This window comes from Gymnogyps californianus, chromosome 3 (assembly GCF_018139145.2).
Source record: "Gymnogyps californianus isolate 813 chromosome 3, ASM1813914v2, whole genome shotgun sequence".
Taxonomy (NCBI): Eukaryota; Metazoa; Chordata; class Aves; order Accipitriformes; family Cathartidae; genus Gymnogyps; species Gymnogyps californianus.
In genome coordinates, this window is record NC_059473.1 from 127,953,104 (window position 1) to 127,974,343 (window position 21,240).

The 21,240-nt window shown below is 52.7% G+C and overlaps 3 protein-coding genes across 6 annotated transcripts in view; 2 read left to right on the forward strand and 1 right to left on the reverse strand.

Annotated features, from left to right (window-relative positions):
• NRBP1 (nuclear receptor binding protein 1) overlaps nucleotides 1-11,120 on the forward strand; it is a 42,965-nt gene extending 31,845 nt beyond the window's left edge. For 2 of the 3 annotated variants that reach the window (XM_050893312.1, XM_050893311.1), the window contains 11 exons: nucleotides 3,905-3,988; nucleotides 4,259-4,317; nucleotides 5,476-5,574; nucleotides 5,650-5,782; nucleotides 6,068-6,170; nucleotides 8,827-8,877; nucleotides 8,978-9,113; nucleotides 9,203-9,256; nucleotides 9,666-9,729; nucleotides 9,815-9,870; nucleotides 10,075-11,120. In XM_050893312.1, coding sequence (XP_050749269.1) covers nucleotides 3,905-3,988; nucleotides 4,259-4,317; nucleotides 5,476-5,574; nucleotides 5,650-5,782; nucleotides 6,068-6,170; nucleotides 8,827-8,877; nucleotides 8,978-9,113; nucleotides 9,203-9,256; nucleotides 9,666-9,729; nucleotides 9,815-9,870; nucleotides 10,075-10,173 — 938 coding nt within the window. In that variant the 3' untranslated portion in view covers nucleotides 10,174-11,120. The remainder of the gene's footprint in view (nucleotides 1-3,904; nucleotides 3,989-4,258; nucleotides 4,318-5,475; nucleotides 5,575-5,649; nucleotides 5,783-6,067; nucleotides 6,171-8,826; nucleotides 8,878-8,977; nucleotides 9,114-9,202; nucleotides 9,257-9,665; nucleotides 9,730-9,814; nucleotides 9,871-10,074) is intronic. The other variant, XM_050893313.1, reaches the window with a different exon arrangement.
• A 126-nt stretch (nucleotides 11,121-11,246) lies between these two features.
• KRTCAP3 (keratinocyte associated protein 3) lies at nucleotides 11,247-14,012 on the forward strand. Its single transcript, XM_050894593.1, has 6 exons — nucleotides 11,247-11,465; nucleotides 11,553-11,612; nucleotides 12,274-12,474; nucleotides 12,743-12,877; nucleotides 13,238-13,329; nucleotides 13,522-14,012. Exons 1-5 carry the CDS (start codon nucleotides 11,247-11,249, stop codon nucleotides 13,319-13,321), a joined length of 699 nt encoding a protein of 232 aa, XP_050750550.1. The 3' UTR covers nucleotides 13,322-13,329; nucleotides 13,522-14,012.
• Nucleotides 14,013-14,310: 298 nt separating this feature from the next.
• Nucleotides 14,311-21,240, reverse strand: part of IFT172 (intraflagellar transport 172) — a 38,722-nt gene continuing 31,792 nt past the window's right edge. For both annotated transcript variants that reach the window (XM_050894059.1, XM_050894058.1), the window contains exons 40-48: nucleotides 21,054-21,170; nucleotides 20,456-20,566; nucleotides 19,528-19,647; nucleotides 17,923-18,018; nucleotides 17,197-17,256; nucleotides 16,277-16,375; nucleotides 15,707-15,860; nucleotides 14,745-14,836; nucleotides 14,311-14,467 (exon numbers count right to left, since the gene is read on the reverse strand). In XM_050894059.1, coding sequence (XP_050750016.1) covers nucleotides 14,378-14,467; nucleotides 14,745-14,836; nucleotides 15,707-15,860; nucleotides 16,277-16,375; nucleotides 17,197-17,256; nucleotides 17,923-18,018; nucleotides 19,528-19,647; nucleotides 20,456-20,566; nucleotides 21,054-21,170 — 939 coding nt within the window. In that variant the 3' untranslated portion in view covers nucleotides 14,311-14,377. The remainder of the gene's footprint in view (nucleotides 14,468-14,744; nucleotides 14,837-15,706; nucleotides 15,861-16,276; nucleotides 16,376-17,196; nucleotides 17,257-17,922; nucleotides 18,019-19,527; nucleotides 19,648-20,455; nucleotides 20,567-21,053; nucleotides 21,171-21,240) is intronic.

The window sequence follows — 21,240 nt, forward strand, 5'->3', positions numbered from 1 at the left end:
CAAGGCTGTCTCTGCTTAGCTCTAAGGCATACAGTGGAGAATCTGGTAATCTTATGCCATTGCTCTACTGTTGCATTGCTTCAGCTTTGCAATAACAGAGCAAGGTTAAGCATGTGACTTCCAACCAAGTTGCACGTGAGCTGTGATACAAACTGCTAGAACAGGAAAAAGTCTTGCCAAGTGTGGCTGATCAAACTCAGCTGCAGAGCCAGTCTCTGCAACAGTGACAGAAAAACACGTTGAGGAATTCCAGTGGGACTCTGCAAGTTCAGAGGCACAAGGACCAGAGTATCAGAGGGGACAGGTCCCTGGATGACCTACAACAGCAAATTCAAAACTGCTTTTCTGTGTGTCTGAGTTAGAAGTTCCCACAGACAGCACAAGCCCAGCTCTTTCCAGAAATGCTGGTGCCACTGCAAAATGTCCATAGGACCTGGATGCAGAGAAGCCTATTATCAAGTCCTTAATGAGGTGCAGACAGCCATTATAGATAGGGGTTGGGCTAGGATTCCATTGTACTTGCCTTTCTGGTATGGGAGTGCCTATGTTACATCACTGGCTAAGGTTTCGGTTGATAATGCCTTTTTGTGATTGATTACTGCCTCTTCCCTGTTCTTAAAGAGGGCCCAGAAGCAAAGGACAGAATGGTTCAATAGTGAACTGGCCCTTGCCATCCAACATGCAGTAGTAACAGTATTTAAAGACACATTGGAAAATAAAGCTAATCAAAACATCATTTGGAAGATGATTTTATACTTGGCTGATTCTTCTCCACGTTTGGCAGGATAGTGTTGTCCTGGGTAGTACCATGCCAGCCTTCCTGCCTGAGGACATTGGTCCAACACTTGATGGCGTGTGCTGAATTTCTGCAGTGCCATCACTGTTGACACAGTGCCTCTCTCTCAGGGCAGGCCTTGATGCCTCTGCCCTTCTCCAGGGGTCTGGCCCTGGCCGGACAGTCGTGCTGCCCTAGCAGCAGCTCAGCTACGTGTAGGATCTTGGTGGTGGTTGCCAGATCTCTGACTGTACAGAACTGCGTAGCTGAAGATGGGTTTTGGGTTCCTGTTTACTCTTACAATCCATTGTACTGATAAGAAAGGCAGAACGAATAGAAGACTTATAAAATAAGTCTTATTTTATGTCCCCAGATTGTCTAGTTAGTTCCCAGTAGTCAGAGGCTGTCATGCATGCAATAGATGTTAGGTTTCGCAGGGTTCACAAAAACACCTGTTTGATAGCTCATGTATACTGCATGCTGCACAAAGACATCCAGTATTCCATTAAAAAAAAAAAAAAAAATCAGACTTTAGAGCAGAAGGGTTTCTGAAGTCTTAAATATCCTGTTCTGCAAAAACTGGGACAAAGTAATAGTTCTTGTAGACAGGAAACAAACACATTTGGGATCAGTGAGATCCTATGATTGCATTACAGCCTAGGCCTCAGGGGAATGCCAAAATCTTAATGGTATTGGGCACTCTGAGGAAAAATTTGTTTTTGATCACAAACCTCACAGTATTTGTGTGGCTGTGCATCTGCAGCAATACTTCATTTCTGGATGTGATCAGCCTCTGGCCCTTCATAGAGCTGTAGCTGTCCTTATCTCCACCCCTCATGCCCACCGGTGGTATACTGTAGATTTAGGCGAAATTATTTTTAGTTCCTGCAAGTCTCCAGCAGAAGTTCTGAAGGTCATGAGTGGCAGTGTGTGTGTGTGTGGGGGGGTGGTTGGTTTGTTTTTAAAGAAGGCAAAACCTCATTTGACGGTATTAAATTGTTTGTTTTTACAGCGATGAATTCTTCTTTTGAGTAGAAAAGAATAAATTACTTAGAGGGGGGAGGGGCCAGTACTGTTATACCTGATCTTGATTCTTTGGTCAAAACATCTACAGAAAGGAAGCAGAAAAGAGCAGTGATGATGAGGAAATCCAGCTGCTGGAGAAGACCTGACTAGCCCCTCCTCTCTTCGTAGCCACCTGTAGACCAGACATACACAGTGGGCTACTTAAGGCAGATACTGCCTGTAGACAAAAGCAACTTAACAGGACTTCTCCATTGTGGATGCTTGGGAACCTCTTTAGAAGGCCCAGTATGAGAACCTGTTGCACTGGACAAACCTTGGGTGATTTACCCGGTATGCCGAGTCAGGCACTGGCTGGGTAGAAGCTGAAAAAGGGCTGTCCCACTGGAGGGGTTTGGAGACCCTCAGGCACAGATCTCATTAATGTTGAGGCTGTTAAGAGAAATGTGGGGAATGTGTGATGTTGAGGTAGGTCAGGATATCCTCCAGAAGCACAGGAAGACATTAGAAGACTGGACAAATTCCAGTTGTGAGTAACTTGGTAGTGCAAAATACAAAGCTGCACAAAAGTCCAGAGCTCATCATTTGGGAACTGAGGAGGATCTGGCATCTACTAGCTGTTCAAGGGAGGAATTTGACCAACTTGCCTAGTGTGCACTGTTAAGATCCATTGAGGCAGAGTCCCCAGTAGAGAGAACTGGTGTGATTGCACATGGCCCTGGCCAGAGCTCATCTAAAGCAGTTGGTGTCACTGGGAAAATGCAGAGCAGGTCTTGAGAGGAAGACAAAGAATTTAGCTTACTTTGCTTAGTGCTGTGAAGCTGAGAGGTCCTGGTGGTGTCTGTAAACAGGTGAGCACTAGGAATGAAGTAATCTTACGGGACTCCCAAGATAAGAGCTAGCACAAGAACAAAAAGCAGAAAACTGTGCATGAACGGTTGATTGGGAAAGTAGACGCTGGCCATTGGGGTAAGCTCCGTTTCCAATGCTTGAATAAGATAACATGATTTTATACGTGCCACACAGCGAGGTTGAGCTGTTACCAAGGAAGATCCTTCTTGTCTGACTGGAGCCCAAAGAACATCTCTGAGGCTGGGAACTAGTTCAGTCTCATTCAACTGGGAATCCTCTTTGGTGTGTCCTGCCCTAATCCAGGAACACCCGGAAAAATACAAGCGGTTTGGCATGTCCCATGTAAGTCCACATTGTAGCAGTACAGACCAGGATCAATTGCAATTGTCCAGGAGGCTGGCAAAGTGGGAGATGGGCCTGAGACTGTGGGACCAGGCACGTTCAAGGGTGGAAGTAGAGCTTCAGATGGAATGGTGACTCTGTGCTCCCTGCCTCCCTCAGTGTTCCTCCCCGGTGGAGCTACGTGCTTAGTTTTGGAGAGTTGTTTGCAGTCTTTTCAGAGGTGGCTGTCCCGAAGGCTAATCTTTTATGGGGGGGTCCATACTTGTGTTCTGCTTGTTTTTCTTGTGGCTGGGAGCTATTCCCTCCCCATAGCTCTGAGTGGTTTGTGGTTGTTGCTCTGGGGATGCTGGCTGCTGGGGGGCCTCTGCTGTCGGGGTGGTCATCTCTCCTCATTCAGCAGCTGTACTTGACTTTTGTCTTGAGGCACTTTGGCACCAGTGCCCTGCTGATATGTGGAAGAGTTGCCTTGTAGGTCTGTTCCTCTCCTAGAGCCCTGAGGTGGTGACTAATTGCAGTGATCTTGGCATCTCTGGCTGATCCTAGGGCTTCTGTTATAGTTGAGTTGCTTTTGACAGATGCTATAGATCTGATTTAAGTTAGGTGCTTTCAGGACTCACACTTCAACAGGGAGTCCTTCCCAGCTTGTCTACCCATTCGGCAGAAGCTGAGGTCTCCAGGTTTGCTCCTGGAGAGTAATGCTAAGCTGTCTTAGTCCATCTGCAGCCAAGGAAACAATGGAGAAATGTATCAGGGCAGGTGACCTGAGATGAGGGACTGATGAAGGGCCAACTTAACTCCACTGTGCTGCCCCTTTGGGCACCAGAGGGCCCTGGAGTTGCATGTGTTCCCTAGGATCTAGTCAGGGATGGGCTACGGTTTCCTGTATCCTAAGCATTCATGACTTTCTTGTAGTGGCACCAGACACGATTAACAACCACGTGAAGACCTGTCGGGAGGAGCAGAAGAACCTGCACTTCTTTGCCCCGGAATATGGAGGTATGGTGTGGCTACAGCTGCAAGCCTGGTTTTGTTGGTCTTACTAATGCTTCCAAGCTGTTCTGCATCTTGTTTTCAGCTACATGCTCATGACAGATGTCACATTAACAGTTCTGAGTTTTTTGCCTGCTTAAATGCTTCAACTCCTCTGTCTTTTGATAGCAGGGAGAGAAGGCTGCAGGATTATCATAGCCTGATACAGAGGTGGTCCTGCTGGTACTGCTGAATGCAGGGATAGCCTGATAACAGAGCGTTATTTCTGTGTTACAGAAGTTGCCAACGTCACCACTGCTGTGGACATTTACTCCTTTGGGATGTGTGCACTGGAGGTGAGTGTGGAACACTTTGGACAGAGAGAGAATGAATTTGAGGAAAGGAGATGGCTCTGTGGGGATGCTGTGGTTATGGGTGGGTCAGCTTGGTAACAAGTGCATTTTGTTCTCTGAGCCAAATGCACTTTGCCTTGGAGGGATCCCTGTCAAGGCTCCCCTAGCTGCCTTACTAAGAAGTAAATAGCTGAGTAATGTGTAGTTCTTTCTGAAATGCCTAATGTGTAACTCATTACTTTGCGGGTCTTGGCCAGTTCTGAAGTCTGACCCACTGGCTGGTGGGAACAGTCACTACTACAAACTGTACTTAATGTACATGGAGAATAAAACTCCCCTTCTGGGGAGTACCTGTTCTTCCTGTGGTATCTGGAGGAGAGGACAGATGTAGTCCACAACTTTTCTGGGCCAGCCTGTCCCCACCTGATACAGGTGCTGGTTGCAGTCAGGCGCGAGCCTGACATACCTGACCTTAGCAGCTTAGTGGTTCCTCTGTCCTTGCAATCAGTAGGCCCAAGTGTAGGAAATGGGAGTTGTTGGTAGGAGTATTTTCTGGGAAGAATTGTCAGAAAGAGCCAACACAAAGAATTCTCAACCTATGCTGCACATCCTGTAAGTGAAGCAGGAAGAGAATTGTGGAAACACACAACTTTTAGGAAGCAAAACTTCAGTTGAATCTTAAGATGTTCTCTGGAATCTTTTGTCAGCCTTTCCTAGCTGGGAATTTGTGTATGTGTTGGCTGGAGCCAGTTCTGGATCGTGTTGTGTGCTTGCTTTTCTGTCTGTAATACAGAGCTATTCATACAGCCAGGAGGGACGCTGTCAGATTCTGGCAGTGATCCAGTTACTGCTTCATTAAAGGATGGGAATTATCAAGCAGAAGTACAGGCCAATGGATCATGAGATTCAAAATGGAGATACTTACTGTCTAAGGTGATGCTGGCATAGTTTTCAGGTCTCCCTGGCAATCTGTTAGGGTGCTAGAAACAAGCTATCATAATGAGGCAGTCATTCTCTCTCTGCCTCCACAAACTGTGACCTTAAATAGCACCAAACAACTTGGCTGTTATGATCTCATGCTTGGCAGTGGTCTCCTTGAGCTCTGTTCAATGTGGTCAGTAATTTTCAGTGAAGTCTGATAACGCTGCTTTGTGTTTGCAGATGGCAGTGCTGGAAATACAGGGTAATGGAGAGTCGTCTTACGTGCCCCAGGAGGCCATTAACAGTGCCATCCAGCTGCTGGAGGACCCCTTGCAGCGGGTGAGCGAGGAGGGATCAGCGCCCCTGCAGATGTGTTGGCATTGCACATGGTCTCATGCAGTTTTTGTCTTTCAGGAGTTCATTCAGAAGTGTCTAGAACAGGACCCTGGCAAGCGTCCTACTGCCCGGGAGCTCCTTTTTCATCAGGCGTTGTTTGAGGTGCCATCACTAAAGCTACTGGCTGCTCACTGTATCGTTGGACATCAGCGTGAGTACGGAGTCCCAGGGTGCCACATCTCGTGTTCTGCAAAGCTTCACTAAGGTGTCAGCACAGCTGGCGTCCTGGAAACCAAGACCTTCGTGCTGCTTTTAACAGGCAGGGACCAAGGCCTTGTGAAACAGAGCTGCGGTCACTGCAGGGCCTGGAGGACCGTGGTGCCCTGCCTGCTCTGAGTGGCATGGGAGTTTAACACCCTAAAGCCTCTGGGGTTTTTATTGCTTTTCTTAGGTTGGAAAGGAATTGCAGTTGTTCTAACTTTTTTTTTTTTAATAGATATGATTCCTGAAAATGCTTTAGAAGAAATGACCAAAAACCTTGACATGAGTGCAGTGTTGGCAGAGATTAATCATGTGGACAGGGAAGGAGTCAAGATGATGTGAGTACCCCATAGTGTGCTTGGAGGGGGCTGCTCAGGTGCGTGTGGAACAGATGCCAGGGCACTGGGGTGAGCACTGAAGGATCTGCCTGGACTCTTCCCTTCAAGTTAGTGTTGGTATTTCACCACTAACTGGGAAACAAAAGGGAGCTGATGGTGCTGTTGGTGAAGGAGCAGTCACTCCCTGTGTGGCCACAAAAAATTCTGTGGAGGGTAACTCCTGGGTGGAGGAAGACCTTGCACCTGTGTTCTGTGAACTGATTCCGTGCAGCTGAGCTGTGAATCGTTCCCCAGATGGAGGGGTGGGAAATTAACACACTGTAGTTGGAACAGTCCTTAGCAAAACCTGGCTGAACAGTTTGGGGAAGTGACTCGGACCAATCGCAGGCTTGTCAAATGGAGTCCAACATGTTGGAGAAATGGTTCCTCAGCGTTTTCTTAATGGAGCAGCTTATTCTATAATACACAAAGGGAAAGGCTGTTTTGGGCAGCTATCAGGAACACACAGCAGCCACTTAAACTATAGAGGTGGCTCCCTAAGTAAGTGACTGTAATATGTATGGAGCAAGTAGAGTGCCAAAAAGTGATGTTAAATTTTGGATAATGAAACCTCAGCTAGTTGAGGGGTTAGCTGAAAAGACACAGATGTGGATACTGTATTTCCAGAGAAGACCAGAGTGCTTCCAGGGTAGCCCAGCATTCTGGGATGCTCAGGCTACTGAACAGAAATATTCAAGATGACAAGGAAAAAAAGCACTGTTCATTTGAGAAGCTCTTTGAGCCATGAAGACCTTTCTAAAAACTGATGTTCTGATCTTCATAGTGCTAGTAAATAACAGTATTGAATTCTCTTTGGAATGTTTTTTGTTAATTAAAGGTTCAAAATGGAGGATAAAGAGTGAATAGCCAAAGCTGTGCAAGAGAGATTATTTACATACATTGGACTTCAGTCTGCAGAGGACTGGCTATCCGGCATATGCCAGCCTGGGACTTGCTTTTTGGTAGTGCAGTACCTCAGAGGTGCTGGAAAAGGAAAAAGAAAGCATAGCAATGACTTGAAATGTCAGAGAACATAATTTCTAGATGATTCATCAGAGTGCCATGCAAACTGAGCTGCTAGAAAAAATTGTAAATTTTTGCTGAAAACTACTACTGTACTAGAGGATGGGAAAGTAAAAGATGTTGTGTGTGTTGAAAAGGGCTGGAGAGTGGTCTGGGGAACTGAGGCAGATGTGCAGCCTACACCAGATCTGATGGAACAGCAAAGTACTTGGGGGGGATCATGGCAGGATTCAAGCAGCTTGCAGTCTCTGGCTAATCTCTGAAATTCTTCAAAGCAGTCTTAAGACAGTGGTAAGGGGAAGACTGGCTGTTCAAAGTTTTTGTTGCAACCAGTCTAAAAGAAGCTGTGGTCAAGTGGACGCTAAAAAGCTGAATTGACTAAGGTGATGAGGAAAGTAGTTTAGTGGGGAATTAGTAAAGTAGGAGAACCTGTGTCTCCTTGTTAGTCAAAACCAGAAAGAAATGAGCTACTCACTGTGGACTATTCTGGTGTTGCTAACTCCCTGTGCCGTGCAAAAGACAATAATAGCTTGCTTTAGAGAAAAAAGAACTGCTTCTCTGTCTCAGAAGGCTGTGAAGTAACACCATAGGAAAAGACCATTTCCAGCTTGTTGAAAACACACTGCTGTGCAGCTGTAGACGAGAGCAAATATGATATCAGGGTGCCAGATAACGGGAGAGAAGGTTACGGTAGTTGGGTGAAATGTCTGAAGACGTTACCTGTACAAAGTGGCAACCTTTTGTGAACAGTCCTGGAGCAGGTCAGAGAGCTGACTTCACCAAGGGGCTGGAAATCACTGTCACCACATGGAGGAACTGTGTGTTCTTGAGGGTGAGAGGGAGGAAGAGCAGTAGACATACGACGAGTTACGGCACAAAGGGGAGGGGTTGTCAGTGCTTACTACCCTCCATCAGCCACCAGCAAGGACGATGTTCAATGGAATTAGAAGCTGGGGAATTAAAAATGAATTGGTAGGAAGACTTCCTCTGGGACACTACATTAAGAAGCCACCAAGCTGAACAAGCAATCTGGGAAAGAAATTACAGAGAGAACAAAAGTATCCCAAACTCCAGTGAGAAATATTTGGGCAGGGCATTAAATCCTGAGGTGTAGTTTCTAGTTTCTGGTCTGGAGTGATATGGCTGGTCATACTGTGCCATCAGCTGCTGCAGAGGTTCTTGCCTTTGCAGTGCTGAGTGCCCTTGTTCTTCTGGAGATGGGATGCAGGCTTTGTGGCACAGGTGTCTTTTGAAAAACCTTGCTAGGAACATGGTGTTACTGAGCTAGCTTCCAAATAATTGTTTGCATTGGACAACTCTCTACAGGGAGGTGATACCTGTTCTGCCATAATTAAAACGTTGCCTCGTCCTTAGCGTCTATGAATAGTTGCTTCCTGTACAGGAGTATTGGAGGCTGTCTCGCCTTTGGCTGGCTGCCTCTGTCCGTACTCATCCTGCCCACTGACACAGCTGTAGTCTAGGACATGGGGATTTGAAATTGCATCTGAAGAGACTTGAGTGGATGGTTCTGTTAGATGACTTCTCACCTCAGTACTTTTTTTTTTTTTTTTTTTTTTTTTTTCCTTCCCCCCAGCTTCTCACAATCTCCAGCACTGGAGCTGGACAAGTTCCTGGAGGACGTAAGGTAAGAGGGTTTTTTTTTTTTTAAAAGGCAACTTTAACTGTGTGTGAGACTGGAAAAATTTCAGAGAAGCATAACCTCAGACCCTGCTCCTTCCTTGTAGGAATGGTATCTACCCACTCACAGCTTTTGGGATGCCGCGGCCCCAGCAGCCCCAGCAGGTAGTGGTGAAATCTCCCATTGCCCCGCCATCAGTGAAAACCCCGACTCCAGAGCCTGCTGAGGTGGAGACCCGCAAGGTGAGAGATGGGAGCTCCATTCCTCTTCCCCCAGGCAGCTGTGCTGTGCAGCAGCAGTCAGTCACAGGGTGTCTCTGCTTCTGTTTCAGGTGGTGCTGATGCAGTGCAACATTGAGTCAGTAGAGGAGGGAGTGAAGCACCATGTATGTTCCCATCATCTGGCTGAGCATGCTGTGTGGGGGTGTACCAGGGCAGCTGTGCAGAGCTCGAGGCTCCAGCGTGCTGATGTGCTGCTGGTGCCTGGAGTCACCGTCTGCTGCCACAGCTGCCATCTTTGGGGCCCAAAGCCAGGTCCAGGCCTGTGTCTGTGGCTGACCTGGCATGTAGCAAGTGTTTTCGGCCCACCCCCAGATTCAGGCTTCCTCCACAGGATGGTGCTGCTGGCTGTGGTCTGGAATGGAACTGGCTGTGGTGGTTCTGTTAGATTCCTGTGGGGCTCTGGAGGCGGGTGGTTCCTATCCTGATGGGGATTTCTGGGGATGCTTCTGGCTGGCTGTGGCAGCAGGGACTCATGTGACTGCAGTCCCTCACAAGAACTTCTCTACCCTGCAGTTAACACTGCTGCTGAAACTGGAAGACAAGTTGAATCGACACTTGAGCTGTGACCTGCAGCCCAGTAAGTACCTTTCTTCCCATGCTCTGGTGCCCTGGGGCCAGCAGTGCACTCAGGCCTGGGACTTACACCCTTCCCTGTGTTGCAGATGACAACATCCAGGAGCTGGCAGCTGAACTGGTCCAGCTTGGATTCATCAGTGAGGTAAGCAGGCCTGGGACGCAGACAGGGATATACGTCTGCGTTCCTTGCTCAAATGTAAATGGTTTATGCCAGATCAGTCCTTTTATAGCTGGGGAGGTAGGAGAAATAAGACGTGCCCCTGCCCACGTGCCCTGGCAGGCTTCAGCCAGGCTCTTGGCTTTGCGCGGACTGGGCCTGCCCCTCACTGTAGCTTGTTCTTCCCAGGCTGACCAGAGCAGACTTACCTGTTTACTTGAAGAGGCATTCAGCAAGTTCTACTACACCCGGAACGGAGCCCTGACGGCAGTGACTGTGTCATCTTAGCACCCCTCGGCTCCCGGGCGGCCAGTGCGGCTTTGTTGCCTGTGACCCCTTCTGTGTCTGTCCATCACTGTAGGGCATCAGCAAGACCCCAGCTGCAGTGCTTGGAAGCTCATCCTGCATGTGCCGGGGCTGGGCTCAGCGACAATCCTCCCTGCCCGCCTATTAAAGGGGACTTTGCGCATCAGTATTATTTCCAGCCCTGTTTTTGTTGGGATTTTGCCAGGTGGTGCCACGGAGCTGGGTCCTGGCTTGGGGTGTTCTGTAGCCCCATTCATGTGCATGGAGTTTGTTCTGTTTGAATTGTACAAAGTGTCTTTTGCACAGCACAGAAATGTTTTGGGTTTTTTTCTTTTTTTTTTTCTTTTCTTGTTTTTTTTTTTTTTTTTTTTTTTTTTTTAATTTAAAGGTAAGCAGGGGCAAGCCCCTAAGCCCGCCCTCTCTCTGCACCCCACTCTGCAACTGCCTCTGGCAACAGTCACTACCCTCCTTCCCGGGCAGAGGGAGCCAGGGGCGGCCGGGCTCCCACAGCACCTGCCTGGCGCTTTGCCTGCCTCTTCTGCTCCCCTTCGGCTGCACTTTGTTTACTTGTTTTGCACAGCCGCTCAGCCCTGCACTGCGGCGTGCACTGTAGGTGCAGGGCTGTGGTGCGTGCTGACACTGGGCTGTGTCCCCTGCAGCCTCCTGGAGCCCAGCGTGGCCCGACCCACCCTCCTCTCCCCCTGCACCCTGGGCCGCCGCCGGCAGCCCGGGGCCCGGCGCCGCCGGCCTTGGGGGCTGCTGGGGGCCCCGGGGGCTGCAGCGGCCCCGGGTGCCGGTGGTAGCGCTGAGACCTGCCCGTCCCGGGGTGCTTGGCGGGCCTGAGCCCGCGGCTCCGCAGGCCTCCGCGGGGCTGGGCGCAGCGCCGCCCCTGCATCTCATTCCTATCATTTCCTATTTTTAATAAACTGTTTTGTAAATACGCGGCTGCTGCCTCTTTCCGGGCCGGGGGGGGGGCGGGCGGGGCGGGCCGGGCCTGCCCTGCCCCGGGGCGGTGCCGGCGGCGGGCGGCTCTTCGTGCGGCGGCGGCGGCGGCCATGGCGGGCGGGCGCGGGGGGCGGCGGGGGCCGGGGGCGCTGGCGGAGCCGCGGCGGCTGATGCGCGGCGGGCTGGGGCTTATCGTGCTGGGCCACGGCAGCCTGGTCCTGGGCGCCATCGTGCACGGCTCGGTCCTGCGGCACGTGGCCGGCACCCGCCGCGCCGTCACCCCCGAGTACGCGGTGGCCAACGTGGTGTCCGTGGGCGCCGGGCTGCTGGTGAGAGCGGCGGGGCCGGGCCGGGCCGCGGGGAGGGGGAGCCGGCCCGGCCCGAGGCGCGTGTTGAGCGCGGATCTCTCCCCGCAGAGCATCGCCGTGGGCATCGTCGCCATCCTGGTGTCGCACAACCTGTCCCGGGCAGCCCTGGTGAGTGCGGGTCCGCGGGGTCGGCAGCCGAGCGGGCCGGCGGCCTCGGCGCGGCCCAGCCCCCGCCGGCAGCCGCTCCCCTGGACCTTGTTCCCGGCGGCTCCTTCCGCCTCGCGGGGTTGTAGGTGTCGCCTGCTGCCCTGGCTCAGCCCCACCGGCAGCACCGGGAGGGTGGGTGCGCAGCGGCGTGGGCACTGGGCACCGTCCTGGGGCAGAAACGCTTCAGCTGGCGGGTAAAGATGCAGCCGGGGTCAGGCATCCCTCTGTGGGCTCACGCAGGGTGGGCCTGCATGAGGCGAGGCTGCTGCTGGTGGGGGCCTCGGCTCTCAGCGGAGCTGGGCCTGTGCTGTGGCTCCCCAGGTGCAGGAGCCTGTGGGAGAGGGCCGTCTGGTGGCTCTGGGCTCACGGGAGGGGCGAAGGATGCAAAAGGTGCAAAAGCCTCATCTGAGTGCAGGGCTGAGCTGTGCTAGAAGCAGCAAGAGATTTCATGTGCTCGCTTGGTGCAAACGTCTGTGGGGTGCCCGGCACCCCCATTGCCCTGCAGAGTGGCTGTGGCCGAGGCATGGCGTGCCTGGCCCCGTGCGGCGGCAGTGCCTAGCCCTGGCATTTCGCCCCAGCTTTGGCCAGCCCCACTCTCATGTGTTCTCCTTGCTGCCTGCAGCATTGGACCCTACTGAGCATGTCCCTGTTGAACTGCCTCCTGTCCACAGCGTGCAGCGTGGGCCTGGCACTGGCCATTGCCCTCACCATTCACAGCCACGGCATGCAGCTTGTCAGGGGCTGCAACAGCTCTGCGCTGCCTGCTGACGCCCGTGCAGCCATAGCGACCAACGACTGTCCTTTCAACACCACACGCATCTATGTGAGTCTGCAGGGCCACCACACCCCCCCGTCCCCTCCCATTCTTCCTCTTTCTGTCTCTGCTTCCTCTCTTCTTTTTCTTCTTTCTCCCTCTCTCTTTTGCCCACCCTCTCCTTACCTCTCTTCCTCTCACTCTCCCTCCCGCTCGCTTTCTTTCTCTCCCCCCTTCTCTCCCCCACTGCCTGCACAGCCTCTGCTCAGCCGCATGCAGGTAGGCTGGGTGCAGTGGACGACGCTCCCTGAGGGACCTCCGACCCTCTGCTCTGCAGGACACAGCCCTGGCGCTCTGGTTCCCCTCCATGGTGCTGGTGGCCGCAGAAGCTGTGCTGTCTGGCAGGTGCTGTCTGGTGGCCCTGATCCTCCGGGGCATTGGGCCCTGTGCACGCAGCTATGGCAAAGAGCAGGTACGCCCCATCAATCCGGACGGGTCTCCCTGCCTCTGCCCCACCATTGTTGTCTTTTTACTGCATTTTGAAGGTGCTGGGTTCTGCTGGGCCCTTGTTCCCATACAAGCAGGCTATGCAGCAATGGGAGGGGGGAATGTGAAGTTTGAACCTCTTCTAGCCAGCCTTGGTGACAGACTGGCACCCCTTCATCTTGGGTAGTTGCAGTGGGACACTCCTCTTCCTCCCTCTGATTGATAGCCAAGCCTGTTCTGTCCTGGCTGTCCTGAGTGAATGCCACCCCCCCAGCCTGGCCCAGCCTTTCACACAGCCCTGTGACCCTCCACCTCTTCTTTTTTTTTTTTTTTCTCTCCTGTCTAGCTGGCTGGGCCGAGTACAGTGAAGGAGGGGCCACCACGTGAGATGCAGCAACTCCTGGCGGGCCTGGCTGAGTCTCGTGCCTAGCTGGAGAGGTGAGTGCAGTGCATGGGCTATGCTTGGGCGATGGGAGGGGGCAGGCTCTGTTGTCAAGAGGGCCCCTGCCCGCACCAGCCCCCTGAAACATCTCTTTCCAAGCACATGCTACAAATCCTGGCTAGAGGTATCAGCGTGATGCCTGGCCCTGCAGCACAGTCCTGCATTCACGTGTGCTCTTTCACTCCCAGGTGGTGCTGCAGGAGTGCTGTGATCCAGCGAGGTGAAGTTGCGCCTGCACTGTGCTCCTGCCCCCGGTGTAGGCGTGGGTAGGGTGGGCTGTAGGGGGGAGGGGTGTGCCTTTCCCTCCCAGCCCCACCACCCCACCTGGGACAAACTCTGCAGGTTCCAGACACAAGCTGCCCAGGGGCACCAGGCAGCCTTTGCCCAGCAGGTGCCATGGGCCCCGGATGCTCTCCCCTTCTCTCCCCAAGCTGCAGGGCCCTTCCTGCCACGCTGAAGGCTCCATCGGTCTTTTACAGGCAGTGATGGGGGCAGCCAGAGGCGTTGGCGCCTGGCGACAGCCAGGGCTGGCCTGGGTCCTGGTGGCCCTGCTGCAGAGCAGGCAGGGTCAGCTTGCTGTGCCTGTGCTCAGGCAGGCCAAGGAATGGAAGGTGAAGAATCCCTTTGTTGTGAGCCTCTGTTGTTTCCCCGAGTGAATAAACTTTTCCTTTTCACACTGGCTTCTGTAAGTGGCTCCCCAGGGTGGATGCCGTCTGGGAGCTGAGCCCACTGATGGAAGGACAGTGCAGCTGGTACGTAAGCCCATCTCCACGCTCGCCCTGCACCAGGCACAGAGATGTAGACAGATACATGCTCCTAGTGTGACAGTCACCCATCAGGGTGGAGGGTGCATGTTCAGCATAGCTAGGTTGAGGCCGAGAGATGCATGTGTATAGGGCTACGGTCCCGACCCTGGGAGCTACACGCGTTCCTGGGCTCAGCATGCCTTGACAAACAGGAGCACAGCAGAGTTGAGAGACATGTTTATTGGGGGTGGAAGTGGAGGGTGCTGTAGAACAGGACTGAAAGCTGCCACGGTCCAGCTCACTGGAAAGAGAAGCTGGTGCTTGGGAGTCCCCCACACCACTGGCTGAGGAACTTGAGCACATCTTGGCATGCAGGGCTGTGGGATGTCTGCAGAATGAAAGAGGCCTTGGCACTGGCAAGGGGGCAGTGCCATCACCCCCTGCCCAAGGGCACCCCTGGGGGCTGACAGAGCTGTGCAGGCAGTGCTGGGTCTGCCCCAGCTCCCTAAGTGAGGTTAATCCTCACCCAGAAGCACATAGGGAGGGTGCATTGAAACCGCCCTGCTTCAGTGTTTCCCCACCCAGTGGGACAATGTTTTATTGTCAGCATGAGGGGTTGAACACCCTGCAGCTTGTCTCCCTGCCCCATGGGGTGCCTGGCTCACCTTGACAGCCATCAGGAACTTGTTCCATGTGTCCTTGTTGGCTTCTCGGCCTGGCCGCTTGAACTCTATCTTGTTTCTTAGCACAGGGTACCCTGGTCACACAGTGACACCTTCAGAAACAAGCTGAGACCCACAGCAGACCCCGACCTTCTGCACCCCGTCCCTCTCTGCCACGGCCAGCTGGCTAGGGCTGCTCCCATGGGGCAATGCAGGGGAACAATGCCACCTTTGGCTTTTAGAGACCAGAATGAGGAAGGGGCTGCCCACAGTGGCGGGATCAAAGGAAGATGAAGGCTGAGCTGCCCTCTGGCAAGGATACCCAAGTGAGTACATCAAATGACAGCACCCCGCTCCCAACCTTTGGAGCCAGAGCCCTGTTGCTGGTGGCCCACCCCTGCTCCCCCACCTTCTCCGACCCACTCTAAGTCCTGCACCGTAATCCCTCACTGTCTGAAATGTGCAAGTGGAGGGGGGACAGTACTTCCCAGAATAGAGAGCTTTTGCAGAGCCGGGGCAAAGCAGGGACAGGTGCTGCATGTGCACGTGTGTCAGTGCTGCCAGCCTGGACAGTCTCCTAGGCAGTGCTGTGTGAGACTGCGCACTCACAGAATCATAGAAACACGGAACGGTTGAGGTTGGAAGGGATCTCTGGGGTCTATATGGTCCAGCCCCCCTGCTCAAGCAGGACCACCCACAGCCGGTTGCCCAGGACCACATGCAGATGGCTTTCAACTGTCTCCAAGTATGGAGATGCCACAACTTCCGTGCAACCTGTTCCAGCGCTCAGTCACCCTCACAGTAAAAAATGGGTCCTTCCATCTCCTCCAGCAGAATGGGTCCCCAGAGCCACACAGTCTCCCTAGTCCTCTTACAGCATAGCCTGAACGCCCTCCCAGAGCCCCCCCGCAACATGTTCCCACTCCCTGCATGGCACTATGTGTGTGAGCTGGTGTGGAGCTTACCTGTAAGCACGCAGGGCAGGGAGCGCACCCCTGTATTTGCTGCCACCAGTGAGGCTTCGTATGTGTCACGCTCGTCCTGTGGCAGCACCTGCTCCAGCCGCTGGTCCATGGACATGGTGAGCACCCAGTCCCTGACCTCCTCCCGCTTCTCCTCCTGCAGGGCAGATGCCAGGGCACATCCTGATACTGCACGCTGTGCCAGTGCCCAGCTGCTGCTCCACACACTAGGGAGCACACTGGGGAGAGCAGGACACAAGTGTGCATGCAGGATGTGCACACACATGTGCATATGTGTATATTTGGGGGGGGGGGTGAGTATATGCATGTGTGCACAAGTACACATATATTGGGAGAGGAGCATAAGAAAGAGTGTATGTGTGTGCACATGCATGTGTGTACTGGGGCTGCATGTGTGTTTGGGGGGGGGGGGAACAGGGCAGGGGACAGTGCTGAGTACATTGCCATCTCCTGTAGTGCCTGCTGTCCCACCCTTGCTCCAGTCCCTGTTCAGAGAGGGCCCTGAAGCAGCATCACTGCTCATGGGAGCTGAAGAAGGCAGATGATACTCACAGGCACGTGCTGTTGGGCTGGAAGTGGCACTTCAAAGGGAATGTCTGTGCTCTGGAAATCAGAGTGGTCCAGAGAATCCAGGTTCCCTTCTTCAATGGCCTGAGAAAGGAGAAGTGGTGGAGCACAAGGCAATACCATCCTTGGAGTTGACAGTACAATCTACATTGTGAGGATGGCATTACTGATGCCTCTGTTTATTAGTGCTGTGGTGACTGGGCCCTCCTGGGAGGTGGCATTTATGGCCATCCTCTGCAGTGTCAGAGGATGTGTGCCTCTGAAACATTGTACTACTCAAACTTGTCAGGTGGCCTGAAAGAAGGGAAAGATGAAATGGGGAGCTTTTTTTTCCTCAGCAGCTGCTGACAGCACTTGGAAGACTGGTACAGTAAGGTCTGTCAGCTTCCTAGGGTTTGGTGTTTTCTGGTGACCAACCTGCTAGTCAAGGAAGGAGTTGACTGGCATGGGGGACTCCTGAGTCTTGCATCACAGTGGCTAAAACATTGGGCCATGTCCTCCACCCCTCAGGTAATTTTCCTTCCTTTGGAACAACTCAGATGAGATCATCCTGAAAGCTGTAACGGCACTTGCAGCCATGAAGACTACAGGCCTAAACTGTTAGGCCAACTTGCTCTTTGCTGCAATGTGCATGCATGGTGGCATTGGCACACACAGAGTGACACGGTCAGGGCTGCTCAGGTGCCCCGCATGGCAAGTCCTGCCACAGCTAGTTTTAGGGTACTCAGTGCTGTACATGCACACACGCCGAGCAGCGTTCAGGGTTCTCCATCAGCACCAGCTCAAACATGTGCTGCCACGTTGGAGCCTCAGGAGTACCCTGGCCAGACTGAGGGTCTGTTTTGGCCCTACAGACCATTGTCATTTTATCTATGATAGCCCTCCCTCCAGCAGACTATACGCACATCTGAGAGGTCCAGGAAGCGGTTCAGGAAGATGAATGCCATGTTCTCCCAGCTGACTGCCTAGTACAGAGAGGAACCCCAAGTGAGACAAGGCAGCTTATCTTCACAGCCACAACTCTCCTGCCTGAGCGATGGCTAGAAAGGATGTGGTTCTGTTTGTGCCACAACATCCCACTTCCAGCACAGGTAATGGAGAAGGAGAGTGCACGTCCCAGCTCACCATCCCTCAGGACTGCTTCACAGGCAACTACTGGGACAACCAGCCCACTAGCCACAGGCTGTCCCACAAGATGGAGTCAGGCATTATCGCATAGCCAGCATCAGACAGCTAGAACATGCCGCTGTGTTTGCTGTGTGTCATTGTGTCTGGGCAGGCGGTCAGAGCCTGTAGCCTCAGGAGTGAGGTAACACTTAGGTCACCCAGAGCAAGGCAGACCAGTTAGGAGTCTTGCATCTACAGTAACAGAGCCATGCAATATAATGTGGCCTCTGGTCTACCCTCTGGGTCTGCAGTTCATGTCCCCTTGCTAGCTCAGGTCTGCCCTCCCACTACCTACTGCCATTCCATGACAAAATGCAGAGGCTGGCAAGCTGTTTGAGGAAAGGCCTCCAATCCCAGTGTCTGGCTACTGGTGTACCAGTGCAGCTAGGGGAGGATAGGGGAAGATCAAGTTGAGAATCCCTAAGACCACCTCCTTAGCCGCTCTGGTGGCAGATAGCTCTTACCTTGGCAGCTATCCCAGCTTCATAGAAAGCCTTGTCTGCAGGGAGGAGCTCAGTGTGGCGCAGCAGGGAAATGGACAGCTTGGCAGCCACAGTGTCCTGCAGACACAGGGGACAGTAAAGCCACAACCATCAGCACAGAAAAATCAGGTTGGAAGGGATCTCATGAGATCGTGCTGCCCCAGACTCGGGGCAGGGACTCTGCACCCACATATTCCCAACATGTAACAAACAAAGGTTACAGTCCTCACCGTAACTACCCTTACTGTGTGAACACACAGGAGGACTGTCACCTGAAGATGAAGTTCTGCTTTATAAACCTTGCTGTTTTTACTAGAAGCCACACCCAAACTCCCACCATCTGAGCCACAGAACAGTTGAGGTTGGAAGGGATCTCTGATGATCACCTAGTCCATCCCCCTGCCCTGCTGAAAGCAGAGTCAGCTACAGCAGGTTGTTCAGGAACATGTCTGGTCACGTTTTGAGTATCTCAAGGGATGGAGACTCTCCAGCCTCTCCAAGCAACCTGTTGCGGTGTTCAGTCACGCTCACACTGAGTGTTTTCTTGTATTCAATCACATAAGAATTTTTGAGTGGGGGCGAGGAATTCAAGGGAGATTTCACTTTTCTGCTTCCCAGATAGGTTCTCATCACACCAGAACTGGGCAGGCCACCCCTCCTTCCTGGTCCCAAAGAGACTACCCAACACCTCAACATTCCACAACTGTGTGGGTGTGTACAGGTTTCCAAGACATCAGACTTGGCTCTTTCTGTCTGACATGTCTCTGGACCCCCAACATCTACACACGCAGCCACGGGGAAGCCCCAGTCTCCCCTATGACTTTTACTGGGGTCCTAGCTGTGGCAACCTTTCTTTTTCACAGCCTGCTCTATCACAGCTCCAGTCTCATGCTCATACAGAGCTCTATTGCAATTCCACAATCCCATATGGATCAAGACTTCAGCAGGGACTCTGCTATATATCGTGGCCCAGAACAAATCCCAATGCACTTAAGACTCAAAAATACTCAGTGCCCGGCACCCAGGCCCATGAGCTCCCAAAGCCCCATAGAAGGCCCAGCACACAGGTCCAGTATCTGCCAAAGCCCTGCGTGATGCCAAGCACACAGGCTCACGAGTTCCCAAAGCCCCTGAGAGGCCCAGCACACAGGCCCACGAGCTCCCAAAGCCCTGCGCAAAGCCAGTCTGCTCTCAAGACCATGTGTGAAGCCCAGCAGCTCTCACAGCCCAGGACAGCTGAAGAGGAAGCAATGCCTCTCCTGGGAAGACCAGATTTTTGTGTGATGCCTAAATTTCTACTGGTGCCTCTGCTCTCAGAAGTCATGCTGAGCGTATGGATCAGCTTCCCACTGGTTTACATCTCAGCCTCAGTGGCTGGGGGCAGGTCCCACTATAAGGAATCAGAGGAGACTGTCTCCAGTTCCACCTGCTAGTGGTGGGCTCCCAGATCACTATAGTCCCATTCTCATGCATCCATGATGTGTAAGTGATCCATGAAGCGGAACTTGGATAGCTCTGAACCTGCACGTCCCCACAGGATTCTGCACTCAGAGTGGTGACCTGGCAAACGAACTTCAAAAACCTTACCAGCTGCTTCACGCCCTGAGCAGCAGAGCGGGTGGCATAGTAGTGAGAGATCAGCAGCATCGTTTCAAACTCTTCATGTGCTGGAGTGTTTGCCTCACTTGACTTTACTAAGTTTTCACACTGAAGAAGAGAAAAGGAGAGCAACTGAGAACATGAGAGCACAAGGGCACTCTTCATCCACTTGAGTCCAGGGAAAAGTTGGGAAAGAGAAGGATCTGAAATATCCAGGCACCTCTGGGGACTGGAAAAGGGCTGGGCCTTGGGTGCTCTGCGTCCTACAGAGTGCTGAAGGGAGGAGGCTGTGGGAGAAGGGGAGAGCCAGCAGTACTGCAACAACAGACAGCACTGGAAGCAGGGGTGAGTTTGGATGGACAAAGGGGGATTTGTGGATTTCGTTTGTGCTAGAGGTGGGTGTTTGTGGGACAGAAACAGAGAAGAGGCAATCATGGGCTCTGGCTGAGGTATTTTGGGATGGGGAAGAAGGAGCAGAAGGCTCTAAGCATCTCTGGGGAGATGGGGAGGACTCTTATTTTCCAGGCTCAGTAGTTCTGTGCTTTCCCCAGGTCCTTGCCCCACCCAGGCTGCCAAACACGGGTGTAGGACAAAAAGTGGGGAGGGTGTGATAGGCTCCCATGTAGCAGTGACATAGTGAGCTCTGCAAGTGCCAGTGTCCAGACTCACTTTGAGGATTCGGCCTTAAGTGCAGGGTCATCTTCTTCCCTGACTTCTCTTGCCCAGCCATGTCCACTTCACGATATCCTGTTGTTCTACAGTCCACATCGTGGACATTTCCCCATTTCCCCTTGGCTTGTGTTCTACAAATACTGCCCATGTCACCTGGCTGGAGACTGGTTCTTCTTTCTCCCCTGCTAGGAGCCACCAGGGTGTTGGAGTTTAACAGGCAGTGGTGGCCATGGCCCACACTCACCAGATGGAAGAGAACATCACGCAGGTCAGCCCAGCTGGAGTAGGCCTCAGCACAATTCATGCCAGACGCATTCACCATCTCCACAAAGAGACGCTTGTAAATGTTGAAATTCTGCAACAAAAAGGAGAGAAATCTTGAGGGAGCCAGACGGGGAGTCAGCAAAAGTCTGGAGCTCTCCTGCTGTCAAGCACAGGCTGAGGGAATGGCAGCTCTGCACACAGGCTCCTGGAGCAGCACTGCTGCAGACTGCCAGTTGCAATGGGTGCTACACGACAAGGCAGGGAAATGGGGAAGAATGCTTCCTGCAGCCAGTGCTCTCAGAGAGGCAAACATGGTTCCTTTTATTCCGGTCCTGGTAGTTAAGGTGTTCAAAACAAACACTCAGCTCCCCCCTGTTCCTTCCCCGTGGAGAATACGCCAGGAGATTGCCTTTAGTCCTCCAGCTGAGGAGCCTCTGGAAGAATCCACAGCAGGGTTGAAGTGGCTTGGACATGCTGAACACCTGGCAATCCCAGTTCTGGACTGGAAACCTGACTCATGTAGCAGATCATAGCACACTTGGGCAACTCACACTGGGATGTCATGCTGTCTTCATTACCTGTGGGTTGGCAGGTGCTCCATGGTGGACATACAGGCTGAGGGCTTTGTCCCAACTGCCCTCCCGGATGAGGTGGGTTGCATACAGAGCTACATACTTGTGCAAGACTTTATAGTTCTGGAGAAGGCACAGAGAAAGCAGTAGCATGAGATTCACGAACTGAACACTTGTCATTCGGTAGGGATAG

Bases quoted from the DNA above. Each gene is read 5' to 3' on its own strand.
- KRTCAP3 (XM_050894593.1), top strand. From the start codon at position 11,247: ATGGCGGGCGGGCGCGGGGGGCGGCGGGGGCCGGGGGCGCTGGCGGAG. The intron at 11,613-12,273 runs GTGAGTGCGGGT...TGCTGCCTGCAG, and splicing joins ACCTGTCCCGGGCAGCCCTG to CATTGGACCCTACTGAGCAT. The intron at 12,878-13,237 runs GTACGCCCCATC...TCTCCTGTCTAG, and splicing joins GCAGCTATGGCAAAGAGCAG to CTGGCTGGGCCGAGTACAGT.